At 36.7% G+C, this 22553-nt stretch overlaps 1 protein-coding gene across 1 annotated transcript in view; it reads right to left on the bottom strand.

The window, feature by feature from the left end:
* Positions 1-8087: 8087 nt before the first annotated feature.
* Positions 8088-22553, bottom strand: part of Usp14 (ubiquitin specific protease 14) — a 156219-nt gene continuing 141753 nt past the window's right edge. Inside the window, exon 17 of the mRNA XM_090372138.1 lies at positions 8088-8269. Within this exon, the coding sequence (XP_090228264.1) occupies positions 8187-8269 (83 nt within the window). The 3' untranslated portion in view covers positions 8088-8186. The remainder of the gene's footprint in view (positions 8270-22553) is intronic.

Raw genomic sequence — 22553 nt, 5'->3', positions numbered from 1 at the left:
GCAGAATTGGAATTTGGGGAGTACAATGTGTACAAGAAGGATAGACAGACAGGAAGGGAGGAGGGGTTATACTGCTAGTTAAGAAACACACAAAATCTAAAGAAGTGCATCCAATTGATGTTGGTGGACAATGCAGTGTTGAGTCTGTTTGGTGTGAAATAAGCACTGGGAAAGGAAAAACGAGAGTGCTTATTTCACACCAAACAGACTCAACACTGCATTGGTGTGAAATAAGCACTGGGAAAGGAAAAACGAGAGTGGGTGTGGGTGTGTGTTATAGGTCTAATGAATCTGATGAGTATAATGAGCAGTTGTGCAGAGAAATAGTGGGCCAACATATAAGAATGTCTTATAATGGGGGATTCTAACTTTCCAGATATTGAATGGAACTTGTGGGTTGGTCACTCGCACACTAGCAAGACTTTTGTGGATTTAGTGGATGACTGTTTTCTACAGCAGCATGTTCGAGAGGCAACCAGAGGGAATAATACTCTTTATCTCATTATCAGCAGTGATTATTCATGCATTAAGAATTTGCAGATAAAGGAATCACTGGGTGAGAGTGATCACAATGTACTGATGTGGGAATTACTTAAAGATGTAACTACCATCAAGGCTAAAGGAAAGGGCTTTTGCTTTCGTAAAGGTGACTACAGAGGTCTCAAACAGTTTTTAAAATTCTGTACAGTGGGATCAACTGATGATGTCATCAACGTTGAATTCTAAATGGGAAGCCTTCAGAGACTTCATTTTGGATTTTTTTTTTTTTTTTTTGATTTGGTAGTTGTTGGCGCATCGGCTTCTGTGGCCATATTGCACCTCCCAAGGTTTTTGCAGTACTTTGATCCAAGCCCGAGGCGGGAATCGGACCCGCGACCTTTGGGTTGCCGGGCAGGTACTTAACCCACTCGGCTAGCCCGGTCGGCTTCATTTTGGAGGCTACTAGGCTTTTCATTCTGACTAAGAAATACTCTTCAAGGTCTAGGCCTAAATGGATGTCAGATGAATTAATGAGGTTCGTGGCAGAGAAGAAGAATGTATGGGATGCATATAAATTATCAGGTGACACGAAGCCTATGGCAGATATAAGTTAGTCTGTAATCAAGTCACAAAGGAGGTTAGGCAGGCAAAGGCAGATTACGAGAAATCTTTGGCAAAGGATGCAAAGAAAAACAGCAAAGAGTTCTTTACTTGTGTAAACTCTAATAAAAGGAAAGAATGAATCAGATTGGACCACTTAGCATAGATTGGTTGACTATTGATGATCAAGCTCAAGTAGCTGATAAACTGAATGAGTATTTTGCATCTACATTCCCATGAGGAGTCATTCAATGAGGGGAGTGCCAGAAGTTTATCAAATGCTAAGTGATTTTATAATAACTGAGAGCAAAGTGGAGGAGAAATTGTTGAAGTTAAACACAAAGAAGGCACCTGGGGTGGATGGGATCTGTCCAGTTATATTAAACGAGACAACAAAGGAAGTAAGCAAACCCTTAGCCGTAATAATGAGAGCTTCCCTGGACTCAGGGGAGATCCCCATGGACAAGAGATGTGCAAATGTATCACCAATTCACAAATGGGGTTCAAAAGGTGACACAAGTAACTACAGACCTGTTAGTTTAACTTGTGTTCCGGGGAAAATAATGGAATCACTGGTTAAAGAAGCATTGTAGGATCATCTAGACAAGACTGCAGTAATAGTTAAGACACAGCATGGGTTTGTTAAAGGGAGGTCTTGTCTGACGAATTTGATACTATGATGTTGTCACAAAGGAACTGAATGCCAAAAATAATTTTAATATCATATACTTGGATTTCAGGAAAGCTTCTGATACTGTTGCACATGGAAGACTGCTGTACAAATTGGAGAGGTATGGCATTAAGGGTAAGTTGCTACAATGGATAAAGGGATGGTTGAGTGGGAGACGACAGAGAGTGGTAATCAATGGACACTGCTCTTCGTGGAAAAATGTTATTAGTGGAGTTCCTCAGGGTTTGGTGTTAGGCCCATTGTTGTTTTGTATATTTATCAGTGATATTGATGAAGGTATATCAGGTTTAATGTCCAAGTTTGTAGATGATACAAAGGTTGGCAAGGTTGTTAACGACAGTAAAGACAGTATGCTACTCTAACTGGATCTAGATAAGTTGGGAAAATTGGCTGAGAAGTGGGAACTGAAGTTTAACATTGACAAATGCAAAGTACTGCATATGGGTAGCAATAACCGAAGAGAAACGTACCAACTGTGTGGTACTACACTCAGGGGAGTGGAAAGTGAAAAAGACCTGGGGTAATTGTGCAGTCAAATATGAAATTTGCAGAGAAGTGCAGACGAGCTGCCAGGGCAGGTCATGGAGTCTTGTCAATGATATATAGGAATTTTATTAGCATGAACAGGGAGGTGATTATCCTGTTATACAAGGCAATGGTCAGGCCACACCTAGAGTACTGTGTACAGGTCTGGAGGCCTCATTTTAGGAAGGATGCACAGTTGACAGAATGTGTACAAAGAAGGGCAACAAAAGTTCTCCAAATTGTAGCACCTGGAGAGTAGGTACCTGCAAGGTGATCTGATTAAGGTGTATAAGGCCTTGAATGGGTTGAGCAAGCTGAATGCTGATGGGAGTCTACCTCTTGCTCAGACTAAGAACCTGAGGAGGCACAATTTCAAATTGAGGAAAGATAGTTGCAGAGGTGCAGAAATTTGCCTTTATCTAGTGGGTAGTTGATTGTTGGAACCAGTTTCCATCTTCTGTTGTGGAAGCTAATAGCCCAAATAAATTTAAGGCTGAGCTGGACAGGCATTTGAAATGAATGGAGGGGTGAAATGGGAGGGTTTTTTTTTTGGCTGATGCTGCATAACTTGCTTTCTTGCATCGTATGCCTCTACTAATGCTAATTATAATAACAGTCCTAAAACTTCATGACTAAGTTTTTAGACTGTTATTCATGAGCCCAAAGAACAAAACTTTCTGATCCTTCGTGAAGCATAATGGTTTTCTCGATATTCCTTTTTCAAGGAAAGGGTAATGCAATTTCTTGAGAAATAATGCATATAGCAATTATAATCAATTGACAAGTGCATATAACTGGCTTTGCATATATCATGAAAATTAAGTGTTCATGGTTGTTATATTCCTATATTAGTTGCATTGTAAATTAGTATTAGTGTTGAGTCATCCTTAGCTTGTCTAGAGGAACCCTAGAATAAATTACAAAAAAAAAAACAACAGAGAGAAAAGAAACAGATTGGTAAATTTAATCCCCAAACATGCATAAAAAAAAATTCATTTACTGGAGCATGTTTAATAAATAAAAGTTTATCTGGCATGTAATTCCACAAATTTAAAATTTTGAACATTTTTAATGGAATTTGCTTTCCATTATCATCCATTTGTTTACCCCAAAAGAGGTTTTTAAATAAGTTTATTGACACTCTTCTGTAGTTCAAAAAACCTACCTAAAAATGCACATAGAAATGAGATATAATTATGATTTTAACCATGGTTATAAATTATACAGAATTATAATTAATAATTCTGTATAATTTATATTTTTATTTATATATTTATTTATTTATTTAAATAAGTGTAAATTATAAGTAAAAATGCATATTTATACTTATAAATACACTGTATTTATAATTCCTATCATCCAATCCATTATTGTGCAAAAATGGATATAGGGCAAGCGAATCCTATTACAGGCATGCCGGGAAAGTGAAATGAAATATGAGGAGTTTCTCAATTTTGCATAACAGTTCAGTTTATATATTAAATATGTAAAACTGAGCTGAAACTGATTTTTTCGTTTGTCTTTGGAGTACAAATCAATTAAAAATAGTTAGATCAGCATTTCTCAACCCTATGGTGCCAATTATTAGTGACATATGTGATATGTCACTTTGCAATGTGATATGCAGAAAAAATAATAATAATAGTCACCCTGTTTTGGTGATACTGAAAACAATTTTTCCAGCTTAAGTTAAAAAAACCCAGTTAGATATCGCTGCTAGCAAAATTCCCATATACCACTGACAAAACCCATCTGACTGCACAATTACACCCCGCCCCCCAAGTTATTTTCATTTTCCATTAACTCAGCATAGTACCACACAGCTGGTATGTTAATTTAGGATTACTGCATTTGTCAATGTTAAACTTCAATTGTCATTTCTTAGCCCAACTGCCTAATATTTCTAGCTACTGTTGCACTAGCATACCTTGATTACTGTCATTAACCACCCTTTGACAACCAATCATCTACAAACTTAGACATTAAGCCTGATATACCTTCGTCATTATCATTAACAAATATAGAAAACAACTATGTGTCCAGCACCTAAACCTGTAGGACTCTAGTAATAACATTAGTACATGAAGAGCAGTGTCCATTAATAACCACTCTCTGTCTTCTACCACTCAACCATCTCTTTATCCATAGCAATTAACAGCTCCGATTTGTACAGCAGTCTTTCATGTATCAAAAGCTTTGCTGAAATCTAAGTATATGATATCAAAATTATTTTTTGCATCCATTTCCTTTGGGACTACAACAAAGTATCCAATCAAACCGTTCAGACAAGATCACCCCTTAACAAATCCATGATGTGACTGAAATATAACTTCATTCCTGTCTAGATGGTCCCACATTACATCTTGAATCAGTAACTCCATTATTCTCCCTGGAAGATCTAACAGATCTGTTACTCATATCACTCTTTGATCCCCCACTTTGTGAATTGGCATAGCATTTGCACTTTTCCAGTCCACAGGGACCTCCCCTGAATCCAAAGTTGCTCTCATAATATTGGCGAAGGGTTTACTTACCTCCTTTACTGCCTACCTTAATATAATTCAATAGATCCCATCCACCCCAGATGCCTTTTTTATGTTTAACTTCAACAATTTCTCTTCCACTTTCCTCTCAATTATCAGAAAATCATTTAGCTCAATGTGAGATGAACTTCTGAAACTCCCATAAACAACTGTTCATGTGTGAATGTAGATGCAAAATGCCTATTAAGTTTGTCATCAACCTGGGCAGGATCAACAATTAAACCATGAACATCAAGTGGACCAATGTAATTCAACACCTTGTATGTTAATATAAGTAAAGATGTCTCTGCTGTTTTTTTTCACCTTCTTTACCAGAGATTCTCATAATTTGCTTTAGCCTGCCTATCTTTCTTTTTGATTTGATTAAAGACTAGTTTATATTTACCATAGGCTTCTGCGTCGCCTGATAATTTATATGCATCTAATGCATTTTTCTTCTCTGCCACGAATCTCATCATCATCAGCTGACCGGGCTAGCCAGGTAGGTAAAGTGCCTGCCTAGCAACCCAAAGGTCGCGGGTTTGATTCCCGCCTTGGGCTTGGATCACAGTAAAATGTAAAAACTTTGGGAGGTGCACTATAGCCATAGAAGCTGATGCGCCAACAACTAACAAGAAAAAAAAAAAAAAACGAGTCTCATCAGTTCATTTGACATCCATTTATGTCTAAGCCTGGAACGGTATATCTTACTTGATATGAAAAGCCTAGTGCTTCTATGATTCTTTCCATTTAGAATTTGCTGTTGGTAACACCATCAGATGGTCTCACTGTATAGATTTTAAAAACTGTGAGTCACCACAATGAAAGCAAAAGCTGTCTCATTTATCTTTGATGGTAGTTACATCTTTAAGTAAATTCCACATCTATACAGTGTGATTGTTGCCATCTAATGGTTATTTTATTTGCAGATTCTTAATGCATGAAGAATCACTGCTGATAATGAGATCAAGAGTATTGCTCTCTCTTATTGCCTCTCTAACTTGCTGTTATAGATAACAGTCATCCAATAAATCCACAGTCTTGCTACTGTGTGATTGACACACACACACACACACACACACACACACACACACACACACACACACACACACACACACACACACACACACACACACACACACACACACACACACACACACACACACTCTAGTCAGCATCCAAAAAAGATAAAATTCCCCATTATAAGATATACTGAATTACTGACCCACTCTATTTCTCTGTATATTGTTCGTTATACTCATCACAGTCATTAGGCCCACACATTACTACTCAACATTGCACTGGCCACCCATGGCAATTGGATGCACTGCCTTATGTATACTTCTTAACTACGAAAAGCTAACCCCTCGTGTCCTGTGTGTCCTTTCTATACACATTGTATTCCAAAATATATGCAATCCAAAATTATTTTTAGTAGATAAAATTGGACAAATTAGAGAGACAAAAATGCTACAGTCTCTTATGTCCTGTGATTTTCTCTAATAATGATTTGCTTCATGATTGCTAAATGGAATCTTACTTCTTATAGCTTATATTTTGATCATTATATACTATAATGTTAGCAAAAGTAGAGCACAGCTCATTAACAACTGATAGCAGAATGCAATTTCTTTCCATTACTTAGAAGACACCATAAAACTAGACTGTTGTAAACGGGAAGGGCAGCAAGGTGATCACAAGTACTTGTGAAAATGCAATGTTTTGTTATTTAAATAAATTTCTAAAGTAATAATAATTTTTTAAAAATGTTGCCAGATAATCCTGTTACTCTGTTACTTAGAATGAGCTATAAATCTTAAAAGCAGAAGTTAGAAATATGTAACTGGAAGATTAGAGAGAGAGAGAGAGAGAAATGAATGGCTGATTTAGTTTACACATAACGTACTATTTCAAAAACCTTCAAATAAATTCTGAAAGGTACAAAAGTTAAAACAAAAACATATTATAAAAATTTGAAAACAAGAAGTTTACTGTACTACATCTGTTCATATCTGAAACTAAGAGAGAATGTGTCTGTATTTTTTTAAGCTTTAAATCACAACATGAAGTTACAATAATAATTCAAATATAAATCAAACAGTATTCAGTTGAACACTGGGGAAGAGAAAGACCAACCATCTTGATGAAAATATTCCTAAAGGGTGGCATGCAAGTTGAGTCCTTCTCACTAACCCAAATGAGATCTATCTGTTGTCCCTATGTGCTAATAAACTGTACATATATTATTGTACAAATTCCCAGCTGTCAGCTGCTGTCATCATACTTTCCAGATATTTTGGATAAGATTTTACCATTTTACCAGTATTTCTTGATACTGTGTGGTTTTTTCCAGATCCATGTACTCCTTTCAGCAAATGTTAAAAATCCTGTACAGCTTCCCTTTTCTTTTCTTTTTCGTTCTTAAAGAACAGCATTTGTCTGTTTATCCAAAGACTTGTACATGTATATTATCAGCATATGATGCAACTAACAACTTCATTTGGTTATATACAAGACAAGATCAATAAGTTCCACAACTGAATTTATTAAAAATATTTTAACATTCAATTAAATTTTATAAAATCATTTGTAGAATAGATTCAGCTTTTCCACAATTTTTTCCATTGGTATTTTAAATTTTCAATGAGCAATTATCAGTAAATATTATATTTCTTTAAATAAAAATTCAGTTCTGGAACTTTAATCCTATCTTGTACAAATACATGATCAGAAGCTGAATATGTTCAAGATGGAGTTCATGCACAAAAAATGGATCTTATTTAAATTAATTATTATAAACAAGAATGAATAGAAACAGAAGTAAATGTTGGAATGCATATGGGAATCAAAATCAAGAAAAAAAAATTGATTTTTAAAAATTGCTAACTGCCGCTGTTAGTTCATATTACAATTTTTATAAATTTTTTGATCCTCAAAATTTTAAAAATGTCAATAAGGCAATAAAGAATGAAAATGAAGTACATCACTATTCTCAGAATCTTTAAAATATTGTCCACTCAATTCATAATTTAATTAAAGTCATATAATATATTATTAACTAAGCTTTTTAAATAAATAATGGTTTTATGTAACAAGTTAAAAATTTTGCAATCCCCAGAAAGTTCTTACTCTAAATTAAAGAAATCAAGGAACTTAAACAGGTGTGCTGAAAAACACTGCAACTCTTTATCAAATATTAACATAATGCATTTAACTGGACAACAATTAAACAAATCACAAAGATTTGACCAAAAATGTTCAAATGCAGTCTATAAAGGCAGCAACAATGTACAAATCAATATGACTGATTAGCTGGCTTAAAAAAAACCAGTGAGCAGAAGTAAAAAAAGCTAGTTCTCTTCCCTGCTTCAAGATATTACTGGTTCTTCATTATCAGTTATTTCTAGCATCTGAGGACCATATAATAAAACATATGCACAATGCCAGTCACCTGTAAAAAAAAAAAAAAAAAAAAAAAAAAAATTAATAAAAAGTAAAAGCAGAAAAATATTTGGTTTGTTTTTTATGGCAAAACAGAGATGGAAAATTGGATAACATAAGTTTCACACTATCCTGCATTACAGATCCAAGTCCAAGTGGTAATATCCAAATACTTGGAGGTAAAAAACACACTTATCTATGTTCTCCTTGAATGCTACAACTAGAAGAAAAAAGAACTTCACTAATGGAGGGGGGGGGGTCCAGAAAGAATGTAGATTAAGATTAGTGAATGGTAGTAGAAGGAATAAAAAACCATAGAAGAAACATCACACCCATATAAAGAAGCACAAGTCCAGAAACCAATTCCTCCACCTTCATTATTGGGGGGATATAAAACAAGCTGAGGAAAGTAACTGCACAGAGAAATATCAATCTGTGTTAATCTGCAATGCTTCTGTATCTGCCTTCTGAACTTGTGCATCTTTTTATGACACCCCCTTCGTCTACTATCATTCTCAGAACTTCATTCTCTTCACTTCTCAACATCCCCCATTAGATTAGTGAAGTCGTAAATATTTCTCTTTTCTTCCTGGTCATTATTTATATGGCATTATTTGGTATCCTTATATAACAGAAGAGACAGTGTCACTTATCTTATCCAGAAGAGAAATTACAAAACTAGGAGAAAGAAGACAATTATACAGTATTTAAAGTTGTACAGTAAATATTATACAGCTTTACTATGACAGAGCATCAATTATCCAAATTGTATGGCTGATTTTCATAAGTAATGTATTATATTTTCCCCAATCCAGTTATTTTAACCTACCATTTTAACCTAACTTTTTCATACTGTCCACAAACTAATCCCTATATAAAATACTGTTGTGTTTTAAATTTTAAACACAAAGGCCATTCAAAGTTTCACCTTAATTTTTTTCTCAAAAAAAAAAAAAAAAATAAAAAAAAATAACCAATTAAGGTGAAATTTGGTACAAGTATTTTTACATATCTTGTGTACACAACAAATTTTTATAGTTGTACACCCCCTTAAACATAAGGGTACTTTCCTTTCTGGTACAGTTAATTTTTGTCTGTCAGAGATTTTTTACTTCAGCAACAACACTATTATTGTTAAACTTGCATCCACTGACCAAAACATTGGATGCTGAAAGAAGTATAATCTAAGCTTTTGGTGGATAGGGCAATACAGTCTAGTGCAGATACAGACATTCTTATCAAAACTAAAGAACTGAAATGGACTTGGGCAGGACACAGCCTGAAGACACAATGACAGATAGCCTAAGAAAATAACAGAATGGTACCCAAGAGGAGCTAAAAAAAACCTGGAAGACAACAACAGAGATGGACAGATTAAATTCAAGAGTTCATGGGTAATAAATGGATGCACAAAACAGAACAAAACTGCCACTGCACATTAGCAACTAAGGCCATATTGCTCCGGGAATATGCGGTGGTCATTCCCTGACCTTTCCGCATCCTCCATATTTGGTGGTGACGGGCTTGAACCCCAGTCTAATCAAGAAGCGTGTGCTACGCACTGCTGCTCCTTCCCACCTGGCTACAGAGGCACCACAAAACAGAGGGAACTGGAAAGTTGCTGGAGAGGGCCTTCATCCTGCAGTGGATTGAAAATGGCTGATGATGATGAGTCTAGTACAGTTTTGCTATTGCTTCCACTGTTTGAAAATTGGTGTGTGTGTGTGTGTTCTTATACTTTCATGAAGGATGTCTTCCAATTCTTTAGGTAAGACTTGGTGAAAATGGCTCTTGTTTGCTTATGGTAATGGCATATGCCTCAGAATTATGATTTTGCCTATAATGTTATCAAAAATCACAAATTTTTGTCTCAGCAAACTGTCTTCTGTCACGGGGATTAAGTAAAACCACTCTGTGAACTGCTGTTTGATTTCTGGATTTAAAGCAGCCCATGTTTCATCACCAGTAAAATCCAGGGAAGGAAGATTTCCTTCATGTGTTTCACATCATGCATTAATTTAGAAGCAGTTTCCATCCTCTCAAGTTTCAGTGTTGTTGTTGTGGAAAAAATCACATACATAAGTTTTTTGAATAATACAGGTAGCTAATTATCATATTCACACTTTCTTTGTTAATTCCGAGCTGTAGTAATTCTCTGTATGCGGCATTATAATCCTCTCAAATGATATCATCCAAACATTGCATGATGCGTTACTGCTGAGATTAGGTATCCATGGCATGACTGATCTGATCCAATCTGGATGCCCCAGTCACCCAACCTTATGATCTATTCATATGTTTAACTCAGCAACCAAACTGTGTGCTTCCATTAACAGTGTCAAGGAAGGAAAGTTGAGTATAACTGTAAACAAGTTTCAACTTTTTCCTGATAGCACTGCAGAAGAAATTACTATAGAATTTTTTAAAATTTTAAAGATGAAAGCTTTGTATACAAGTACTTTGTTCTGACTTCACTGCCTAACATTAGTGAAATATTGTCAAAAATCAAATCTGAATTTAAAAAAAAAAAAAAAAAATACATAAAATTAAGAAAAAATTTATCCCCCCCCCCCCACTGTTTTTTTTTTTTTTTTTTTTTTTGTTAGTTGTTGGCGTATTGGCTTATGTGGCCATAATGCAACTCCTAAAGTTTTTGCATTTTACTCTGATCCAAGCCCAAGGCGGAATTCGAACCCGTGACCTTTGGGTTGACAGGCAGGCACTTTACCCAACTGGCTAGCCCGAAAAAAAAAAAAAAAAAAACTTTTGAAACAATAATATCCTCTCCATCTATTTAGTGACCACTTGATTCACTTTTATAATCTTTTGGCTCTGAATTCCAGAGAATTTTGGTTTTGGAAGCCAAAATTCTCTTTTTGTGCTGTCATCTATTAAAACTATGTCTAATATTAGTCCAAAACACAAATAAAACATCTTGGCAGATCTGAAGACAATTCATACATAAACAAATTATAACAACCTTAAAAGTGTAAATATCTGTAGTAGTAGTAGTGGCATGTGATGCAAGAAAGCAAGTGTATGAGCTCATGCAGCATCAGCCAAAAAACAAAATAAAAATAAAAATAAAATAAATAAATAAATAAAAATCATACCATTCACTCCAAATGCCTGTCCAGTACCTCCTTAAATTTATTCAACCTATCAACTTCCACAACAACAGATGGAAGTTTGTTCCAGCAATTAACCACCCGCTGGCTAAAGGCAAATTTCCGCACATCTCTTCTACATCTTTCCTTTCTTAATTTATGCCCCCTTAGGTTCGTAATCTGAACAAGTGGAAGGATCCCATCAGAATTCAGCGTGTTCAACCCATTCAAGGCCTTATACACCTCAATCAGATCACCGCGCAGGTGCCTAATCTCCAGCCACTGCAATTTGCAGAACTTAAGCCTCTCTTGGTAAGAGGATCCCTTCGTTCCCCTCACCAATCTTGTTGCCCTTCTCTGTCTCAAGGCGTGGCCTGACCATTGCCTTATACAGAGGGACAATCACCTCCTTCTCCCTGCTAGGAAAATTCCTATATATCATTGACAAAACCCCATGACCTGCCCTGGCAGCCTGTCTGCATTGCTCAGAAAACTTCATATCTGACTGCACAATTACTCCCAGGTCTTTTTCATTTTCTACCACCTTAAGTGTAGTACTACACAGTTGGTACTTTTCTCTCGGGTTGCTTCTACCCATATGCACTACTTTACATTTGTCAAGGTTAAACTTCAGTTGCCACTTCTTAGCCCATCTGCCCAAATTATCTAGATCCTGTTGCAGTAGCACACTGCCATTACTGTCATTAACAACCCTGCCAACCTTTGTATCATCTGCAAACTTGGACATTACGCTTGATATACCTTCATCAATATCATTGATAAATATACAAAACAACGGTGGACCCAACACTGAACCCTGTGGGACTCCACTAATAACATTAGTCCACAAAGAGCAGCACCCATTGATTACAACCCTCTGTCTTCTCCCACTTAACCATCCTTTTATCCACTGTAGCAACTTACCCTTAATACCATTCTGCTTCAATTTGTACAATAGTCTTCCATGCGCAACAGTGTCAAAAGCTTTCCTGAAATCCAAATATATGATATCAAAATTATTTTTTGCATCCAGTTCTTTTGTAACCACATCATAATATCCTATCAAATTTGTCAGACAAGACTTTCCCTTAACAAACCCATGCTGTGTCTGAATTATCGTTGCAGTCTTGTCTAGATGATCCTGCAATGCATCTTTAACCAGTGACTCCATTATTTTACCCGGAACAGAAGTTAAACTAACTGGTCTCTAATTACTCGTGTAATTAGAGACCACACACACACACTTCAATCCCCCTTTGTGAATTGGGGATACATTTGCACATCTCCAGTCCGTGGGAACCTCCCCTGAGTCCAAGGATGCTCTCATAATGATGGCTAAGAGTTTGCTTAGTTGCTTTACCATCTCCTTTAATATAACTGGATAGATCCCATCCACCCCAGGTGCTTTTCTTATGTTTAACTTCAACAATTTCTCCTCCACTTTGCTCTCAGTTATTACAAAATCATTAAGTATCCTCCTTTTACCCTCTTTATTATAAAAAAAAATTTTAACTTTTTTTTTTTTTTGTATATTATTTTCTTTCATTCAATTTCAGAGTATCCTTTTTTAATATTTTTTCATCCATAGCTATACATAGGCATTGAAATGCAGTTTATTGATACATAATCAGGTGTAGTCCTCCAGAGAATTACCTGCTTTATGTATCAATTATTTCTTTCATTCATCAAAAATTTTATTATTTTAGTGGTCTTTTTACCTTCTCACATCTTTAGATTTCTCTTACATTAAAAATTTTTTCACCCCCTTATTTGATACATGCTATTTTATTGTAATCATTAATATTAATCATTTGGTTTTACTTTTTCTTTATAGCTTCATTCTATCTAATTGGCTTTCAAATTCAGCCTTTAATTTCTTATAATTTAGTGCATCTAGGTGTTTTTGCCTTCTTTCCCTGTCATCCACCCTTAGTACTTCTCTTTTTTTCTATCCTTTCCCTACTAGATGGAAATGAAAAGACCACTTAGTGCTCTTTACATTTCCATCTGTTGGCTCTTTGTCTCTCTTAATTATAATAGCTGCGCACGCACGCACACACACACACACACACACACAGAGGTGTTCAAAGAACGTGCATCATCCCTTAAAATTGAAATTGTTGTCTGAATAACGTAAGTACATGGCAATATTTCTTCAAGATTAAATCAGATAAAATTGACACATGTAGGTGATGATGTAATATTGCATCAGCTATTACTTTCAGCTATATAAGCACGCTCTGCAAGAGTTGCAGTCATTCCTAGCTTGTGTCAGGATGGTGAGTTATTTGCAGTTCATGCCATGAAGAAAGAGTGCTACTGTTGCTTTACGTGAGGAAGGATGTTCTTCCCATCATACTGCTTATTGAGTGTCTTGTAATCAGTCGATAGTGAGTAGATTTCTTTCCAAACTCAAGAAAACTGGTTCTGCTTGTTTGTTTGTTATTTGGTTTTTAGGAGCATTAGCAACTAAGGCCATATTGCTCCGGGATATGCGGTGGTCATTCCTTGACCTTTCCGCATCCTCCATATTTGGTGGTGACGGGCTCGAACCCCGGTCTAATCAAGAAGCGTGTGCTACGCACTGCTGCTCCTTCCCACCTGGCTACGGAGGCGCCTGACCGGTTCTGCTGATAGGAAAAAAGGAACCGAATGCAAACGAGTCTCTATGCCAAAACAGGGTCATGTTTTGAAGCACTTATGCCTTAAAAACCGTAAACCTTCTTCATCTGAGAATGGGAAGAACATACAGGAGTGGTAGCAAGTGCATAACAGTCAGAAGATGCCTCTTCAAAAATGGACTTGTAGCATGTCATCCTAAGAAAAAGCCCCTCCTCACACAAAAAATGAAAAAGGCCGATTAATTTGGTGTAATGAGCATTTCAAAAATGAACCCCCGAGCAGTGGAATTAGTTATTTTCTCGGATGAGAAGAAATTCAAACTGCATGGCTCTGATCTGAGACAAACGATTCGCTGTAGATGTGGTGAAGAATACCATTCAGACTGTATGGTGTCTACAGTGAAATTCCCTACCAGCCAAATGATATTGGGCGCATTTTGTATTGTGGAGTAGGTCACCTGCAGTTTATAAAAGGTTCCGTAAATGCCAATGGATACCTGGCTATATCGGAAGGCAAATTGCTGCCAACCATTAGAAACCATTTCAACCTGCCAAGTAACTGAACCTTTTAGAACTCTGCTCCTTGTCATCGGGCAAAAAGTGTAAGTAGGTACTTCTGTAGTTATTTTAGCTTCATTTCTGCATTAGAGGTCCGACAGTAATGTGCTTTCATTTGTTACAGGTGAAAAAATGGTTGAAAGAACGGTCCATTACAACTCTTAGCTGGCCAGGAAACAGCCCGGACCTGAATCCTATAGAGAACTGTTGGCATCGTGTGGAATCTGCAGTTGCCAGAAAGAAATCAAACACTCTTCGTGAACTTCAGGAAGCCATAATTCGTGTTTGGAACCACAAACTATCAGTTGGTTATCTTCAGAAATTGATCTTGTCAATGCCTCGACAGTGTGCTGCCGTCATCAGGGCCAGAGGCGGTTCAACTAAATGTTAATTTGCACCTGGTGAACTTTTCATTTTGTTTTCCATTTAAAATGATAAGCTGAAGCAAATTGTGGACTTCTGATAACATTTCAGGCATAACTGTCGTGTTTACCAAAATTGTTCATGTGCAAATGCTCATTTTGGAATATTTTGAGAGCACCTGTCAATTATTACTTAGCTTTGCCTTAACTGTTAATAAATATCTTTTGTTTATATTTCTATTTGTGATGCTAATCTTTAATGTAACATACCATCACAAAAAAGAGTTAGAAATGTGAAAACATATGTAGATTAGATAAGTGTATGAGAAGGGTGTACTGGAACTTAAGAACAAGTTTGAGCTTCTGCAGATTGCTCAGGACCAAGATATCGACGAGGAATATTACAACTTTCTGAAAGTGATAAAGCCCAAAAAACCTATAGGGAAAACGAAATCCAAAGAAGAAAAAATTAGTCAAGAAACACTTGTCATGATGAACCAAAGACGACAAATGAAGAGCAAGAAAAACACTGACAGGGAGAAAACTGAGTATACTGAGTTATGCAAAGCCATTAGAAAGAGACTCAGAGAGGACATAAGAAGATTTAACACAAGAAAAGTAGATGGACATAAGAAGATTTAACACAAGAAAAGTAGATGGATAGATGGAGATGGACATAAGAAGATTTAACACAAGAAAAGTAGAACAAGCATTAAGGGAAAACAAAGGATTTAAATCAACAGCCATGAGCAGTAATACAGAAAGACAAATGATACTGAAACTGAAGAATAGCGATGGTGTACTTAAAAACAGCAGAGAAGGCATAATTCAAATAGCAGAAGACTACTATAGAGAATTATACAAGGAGCAGGGGAATGATGCCAGCAGTGGGGAAGATGGATTGCAAAGTAGCAACACATACGACATACCCGATATTCTTCCTAATGAGGTAGAACATGCATTGAAGAAAATGAAGAATCAGAAAGCCCCGGGGGAAGATGAAGTTACTGCAGAGTTGTTGAAATTGGGAGGAAGAGACATAACACAAAAACTGGCAAGACTCTTCACAAAGTGCATTAGAAAAGGTGTGATGCCTAAGCATTGGAATAATGCAATCATAGTTTTGCTGCATAAGAAAGGAGATAAATCAGAAATTGGAAATTATAGACCAATTAGCTTGTTATCCCACATCTACAAGTTGTTCACAAGGGTCATTACTAGCAGATTAGAAAGAATACTTGATGAGAATCAACCGAAAGAGCAAGTTGGCTTTAGGACAGGATTCTCAACTATGGATCACCTTCACGTAATATCACAGCTAATGGAGAAAGCAAATGAATATAAAACACCATTATGCCTGGCATCTGTGGATTATGAAAAGGCATTTTGACTCCATACAGCATAAGGCAAAGTTTCGGGCACTGGAAAGACAAGGCATAGATACCCCATATATTATGATTTTAAAGAAAATATATGAGAGTGCTACCTCCTTTATTAGACTAGACAAAGACAGTAGGAAATTTAAAATCGAGAAAGGAGTTCGACAAGGAGACATAATATCTCCGAAGCTGTTTACTGCTGCCCTTGAGGAAGCTTTCAGAAGATTAGACTGGTCGCAGAAAGGAGTCAATGTGAACGGAGAGTACCTAAACCATTTACGATTTGCATATGACATTGTGGTCATAAGCCACGATCCCAAAGAATTAGAGGAAAATCTTAATCAGTTATGCACAGTTAGTAAGGATTTTGGACTAAAAATGAATATGGCTAAAACAAAAGTAATGATGAACAAGTATGCCACAGAAAGGGAAATAATGATTGAAAAGGTGGAGTCATATACTTATCTGGGACAAGTTATTAGCTGTAATAATGATAAATGGCTGGAAGTCAAAAGAATAAATTTTGGATGGATAGCATTCATTTCAGGCCTCATTTCAGGAAGGATGTAGAGCTGCTGGAACGAGTACAGAGAAGGGCAACTAGATTGGTGAATGGGACAAAGGGGTTCTCTTACGAAGAAAGGCTTAAGTTTTGCAAATTACAGTGTCTGGAAACTAGGCACCAGCGGGGTGATCTGATAGAGGTGTACAAAGCCTTGAATGGTTTGAGCATGCTCAATGCTGATGGGATTCTTCCTCTAGCTCAGAAAAATCACCTGAGAGGGCATAAATTCAAATTGAGGAAAGACAGATGTAGGATAGATGTGCGGAAATTTGCCTTTAGCCAGCGGGTGGTTGGTGGGTGGAACAGACTTCCATCCCTTGTCGTGGAAGTTGATAGCCTAAATAAGTTTAAGGCTCAGCTGGACAGGTATTTCGAACGAACAGAGGGGTGAAGTGGAAGTGGTTATTTTTATTTATTTATGTTACTTTTTTTTTTTTTTTTTTTTTGGCTGATGCTGCATAAGCTTGCTTTCTTGCATCAAATGCCTCTACTAATGCTAATGCTAATGCTAATTCAGGAAATATAGTCACATACTGAAGAGCAATATCCCACTTTGTCTGAAATGTAAAATAATGAACCAATGTATTCTCCCCACCATGACTTATGGAAGTGAAACTTGGGCACTCACCAAAAGAATGGAAGAGAAGCTGAGAACTACACAGCGAAGAATGGAACGAATTATATTGGGAATCAGACTGTTAGATAAGAAGAGAAACACATGGATTAGGCAGCAAACTCAAGTAAAGGACATTCTTATCAAAACTAAAGAACTAAAATGGTCTTGGGTAGGACACATAGCTCGAAGACATGATGACAGATGGACTAAGAAAATAACAGAATGGTATCCAAGAGGAGCTAGAAGAAAACCTGGAAGACAAAGGTGGAGATGGATAGATGAAATTCATGAGTTTGTGGGTAGTAACTGGATGGCCAGTGCTCAAAACAGAAGGAATTGGAAAGTTGCTGGAGAGGCCTTCATCCTGCAGTGGATTGAAAATGGCTGATGATGAGAAGGGAAGCTGACCTGCCAAATGTAATAATGGAAAAAATTAAAATAGTGCCTGAAAAATAAAAGCAGATTAAATTAAATTAACATATACAAATAGTATTTAACGCTATAATCCTAAGATTTTAACTACATCATCAAGGGCTGACAGCCAAAACCAAAGGAAATACAGCAAGAAGTAAGGCCTCTGTTTTTGTTATGACATATACGTAGCAGGCAAATACTAAAAAGAAAAAGCATAAGAAACCAATCAAATATAATACATTTTTAATATAATTAAAAATAAAGGTAAAACGCAAAATTAAGATAAAATTGAATAAATAGCAAACAGATCTACGTGAAATTGAACAAAGGAAATGTAATATGAAGACGAAAGGATACAGTCAAAATATAACAACTTATGTGGTGCCTGGCAGGAGACGGTCAAATGGGCTGAGGGAAGCGAACGTATCAAGGCTGTATCAGTGTTCAAAGAACTTAGCCGATAGTTCCCAGCAAATTTATAACCATTTAAGTAACCCCGAGTATGGAATGGGAGAAGGATAAATAGGTCAAAGTAAACCTTACTCATGTGATGGGAAAGTCAGCAATTAAACAAATGTGGCAAATGGGCCAGTATAGGGGAGAAATTGATAATGCTTCATATATGCTGACATTTTCTAGAATGATCGCCACAAATTTGAATCACTTGCTTATTCTAGATCTTTCTGAAAGCTTACACAATGCACATCCACATATGTACTGTTGTTGTTGTTATTTGGTTTTTAGGAGCATTAGCAACTAAGGCCATATTGCTCCAGGGATATGCGGTGGTCATTTCTTGACCTTCGGCATCCTCCGTATTTGGTGGTCACAGGCTCGAACCCCAGTCTAATCAAGAAGCGTATGCTATGCACTGCTGCTCCTGCTCACCTGGCTACAGAGGCACCCACATATGTACTATATATAAGTATTGGCATCACTTAATTCCAAAGGTAGTCTAAGTTCAGCGTCGTCTTCTTCTTAAGCACGGGTGTATCCTTTTTGTGATTTTTTTTTCTCAGTGATCCCTTTATTGAGTGAAAAAAAAAAGTGGCATGATTACCAAGCCAAAGTAACGTAAATGGTTGAAATTAGAAGAGAAACTTGAAATCATCAAATGGCATGAAGAAGATACTTCTTTTGCTAAATCACATGAGACAGGAATAAATGAATCATCTGTAAGAAGAATTGTAAAATAAAAGAATCAGTACAAAGAGTATGGAATAACTACCAATTCTTTCACCTCAAAAACAATCATAAAGAAACTGAGCTCTCTAATATAAATATGGAACGTCTGCTGTCGATATGAATAGAAGATTGCAATCAGAAGCGAATCCCGTTAAGTCAAATGGAATTTCAAACGAAAGCTATTAGTCTTTTCAACGCACTTAAAGAAAATGTAACGGAAGAAAATTACAGAGAAGGGGCAAATGATGAAACATTTTCGGCAAGTCATGGTGGGTTCTTTCATTTAAAAAAAATGCTTGAGGGTTCATAACATTTGTATTGTAGGCAAAAGTGGAAATGCAGACAAAGATGCTGCCGAAAAATTTCCTAAAGAATTTATAGAAATTATTGAAAAACGTGGGCACAAAGATAACCAAATTTTTAATGTTGATGAAATAGGTTTGTTTTGTAAAAAAATGCCTTCTAGAACTTTTCTATCATAAAATGAAAAATCTCAACCAGGTTACAAGGTATCAAAAGATGGTCTGTCACTTTTGCTGAGGGGAAATGTATCTGGCAATTTTAAATTAAAACCCGTGCTTGTGTATCATGTGGAAAACATCTGAGCACTTAGCGGTTATGCAAAGGCAGCTTTCCAGTTGTTTGGCATTCAAATAAAAAAGCTTGGATAACAAAAACTTTGTTTGAAGAGTGGTTTAAAACTTACTTTTGTCCTGCAGTCAAACGTTACTGCAAAGAAAACAACATGGATTTTAAAGTTTTGCTGTTACTGGATAATGCACTAGGGCATCCAACCGGACTTGGTGACTTTAATGAAACTGTCAAAATTCACTTTCTTCCACCCAACACAACATCTCTACTGCAACTGATGGATCAGGTGTCATTGCGACATTTAAAGCATATTATATGAGATGAACTTTTTCTCAAGCAATAAAGGCTACAACCGGAGAAGCTGCACCATCTTTGGCTGAATTCAGGAAAAATGACAACATCAGAAATCCTATCGAAAACAAAGTGTGGCAGTAACATGAGAGCAGTGTGGAAGCAAGTTTTGCCTCATTGCGCAAGCAACTCCTGTGGCTTTCAGTCGAAATTCAGGATGTTTCCGAAGACGTCGTCAAAATTGGACACAAATTTGGATTTGAGTCTTTGGAAATGGCTAATATTCGACAGTGCATTGGCACATATTCTCAAGCTCTCGATAATGATACTCTACAAGAATGCAAGATAGGATGACCTGCGAGATTTCTTTTCTTCTTTTCCTTAGTCAGACTACTGTTTCAAAACTTCTGATGTCAACATTTGATCAGATCATGTCAGTGAAATTATTCTTGTAGGAATGGAATCCTTTATTCCACACTCCATCTAAAAATCTTATTATTTATCTAAACCTTGGTTTTCCAACAAATGTGCTACGGCTGTTCAAGAGAATAATGTTGCATATCGTAACTGGCTTATTTCCAATTCTTCAGTTTCATTTTCTGCCTACACCAGAGCTTGCAACAATTATAAAGCAGTTATTAATCAGTCCAAACCAGAAAACTTGCTTCTTGCCCTAAGAGTAGCCGAGCATTCTGGTCTCTTGCCAAAGCCATTGGCCGCAACTTTTGCCCATCTCTGCTCCCACCTCTGTCAAAACAAGTTGGTTCTGTTGTCACTTCAGCCAAGGATAAAGCTGACCTGCTAGCATCCCATTTTTCTCCCAACTCATGTCTTAATGATCTTGGTAAAATGCCTCCTGCCATTCCTAACACACTCCATTCAATACCTCCTGTGGTCTTCTGTCAAAAGGATGTCAGAAGGATTTTGACGAATCTTGATGCTAAGAAAGCTCCAGGTTCTGATTGTATTTTTCCACTTGTTCTCCAAACCTGTGCTCCTGAACTTGCTCTTGTTCTTTGCCACCTTCTTATTCCAAAGGTGTTTTTCCTTCTGCTTGGAAATTTGCTCATATCATAGCCAGTTCCTAAAAAGGGTGACAAATTCCTCCCACCGAATTATCGTCCCACTGCAATTACTTCTACTCTTTCTAAAGTAATGTAGAATCAATTATCCGCCAACTCTTAAACTATCTAGACACCTTTCTTCCGTCTGATCAACGATTGCCAGTATGGATTCCATCAGTGCCGATCCACTGGTGATATTCTGGCTCATGTTACCCATTTATGGACAAATTCAATGGAAAAGTTCTGGGAAACACAAGCAGTTGCTCTCGACAGGCTTTCGATTGTGTTTGGCATAAAGGTCTTTTAAACAAGCTTCCATCTTATGGTTTGCCAACTGTTTTTGTAATTGATTATCCAGTTTTCTCTCTGACTACTCACTGAGGGTGATGGTAGATGGCTCTCTGTCTTCTAACTTCTCCACTAATGCTGGTGTCCCCCAAGGTTCAGTTCTTTCCCCACTCTTTCCTCTTGTATATTAATCACCTTCTTCCATTGACCGGAAATCATATCCATAGTTTTGCTGATGATAGCCAATCATATCCATAGTTTTGCTGATGATAGCACATTGCATTCCACTTTTCAGTTTGAGGAACCTCACCCTGCTCAATCAACTTCAACTTCTCGAATATCTGCTACCAATTCCTTAAATTCCGATCTCCAGGTTATTCTCCAGTGGGGCAAAGACAACTTAGTTGATTTCAATCCTTCTAAAACTCAGTCCTGTCTTATATCTCGCAAAAAAGGATTCTTCTGCTCTTATGCTTATCTTTAGTGGCACTCTGATTTCTAGACAAGATGATATATCTCTTTTGGGGATTACCCTGACTTCTAATCTGTCTTGGCGCAAGCACATTACAAATATTGCTTCCTCTGCATATAAAAAAACTTTGTTTTCTCTTTTGCTCTATGAGTTACTTTTCTTCCAAATAGCTGTTCACTCTGTATAAATTGCAAATCCACCCTATCGTAGAATATTGTTCCCACATCTGGGGCGGTGTCCCCAAAACCTCTCTGAGGCTTCTAGATTCCATTCAGAAGAGGGCATTAGGTTAATTAATGACTCATCTCTAACAGAGTCTCTCCACTCTCTGTCTGATAGACGTTCTGTTTTTGCCATGCCTTTTCTACAGATACTTCCATGTTCTGAATTGGCTTTTATAATTCCCGCTCTCTTTCAAAACAGTCCAAACACATGCCGCCACCAGCCAACATCCATTTACTGTCCAACTTTAAACTCACGGAGCCAACTTTTCATCGTCCTCGTTTATTCATTCAACTGCTGTTTTCTGGTACAACCTTCCTTCATACTTTTTTCCTGAAAATTACAGTCCACAGAAGTTCAAGTCTATTGTCAACAAATATCTTCTTTCGTTTTCTCAACCTCCAACCTATGCATGGTACTAAGTACTATAGGTTCCAATACTGCTCATGTTTGGGATTTTCATAAAAAAAAAAAAAAAAAAACTCTCTTTAATTTAATGTAACCTAATGAAGGAGCTAGTAAAGTGTGAGAAAAAGAATTTTTCTTACAAGAACTTTAA

Source organism: Mastigoproctus giganteus, chromosome 4 (genome assembly GCF_048544385.1).
Source record: "Mastigoproctus giganteus isolate SK-2022 chromosome 4, ASM4854438v1, whole genome shotgun sequence".
Classification (NCBI taxonomy): Eukaryota; Metazoa; Arthropoda; class Arachnida; order Uropygi; family Thelyphonidae; genus Mastigoproctus; species Mastigoproctus giganteus.
Note: the sequence above shows the minus strand (reverse complement) of the source record. Positions and strands in the feature narration are given on the sequence as shown.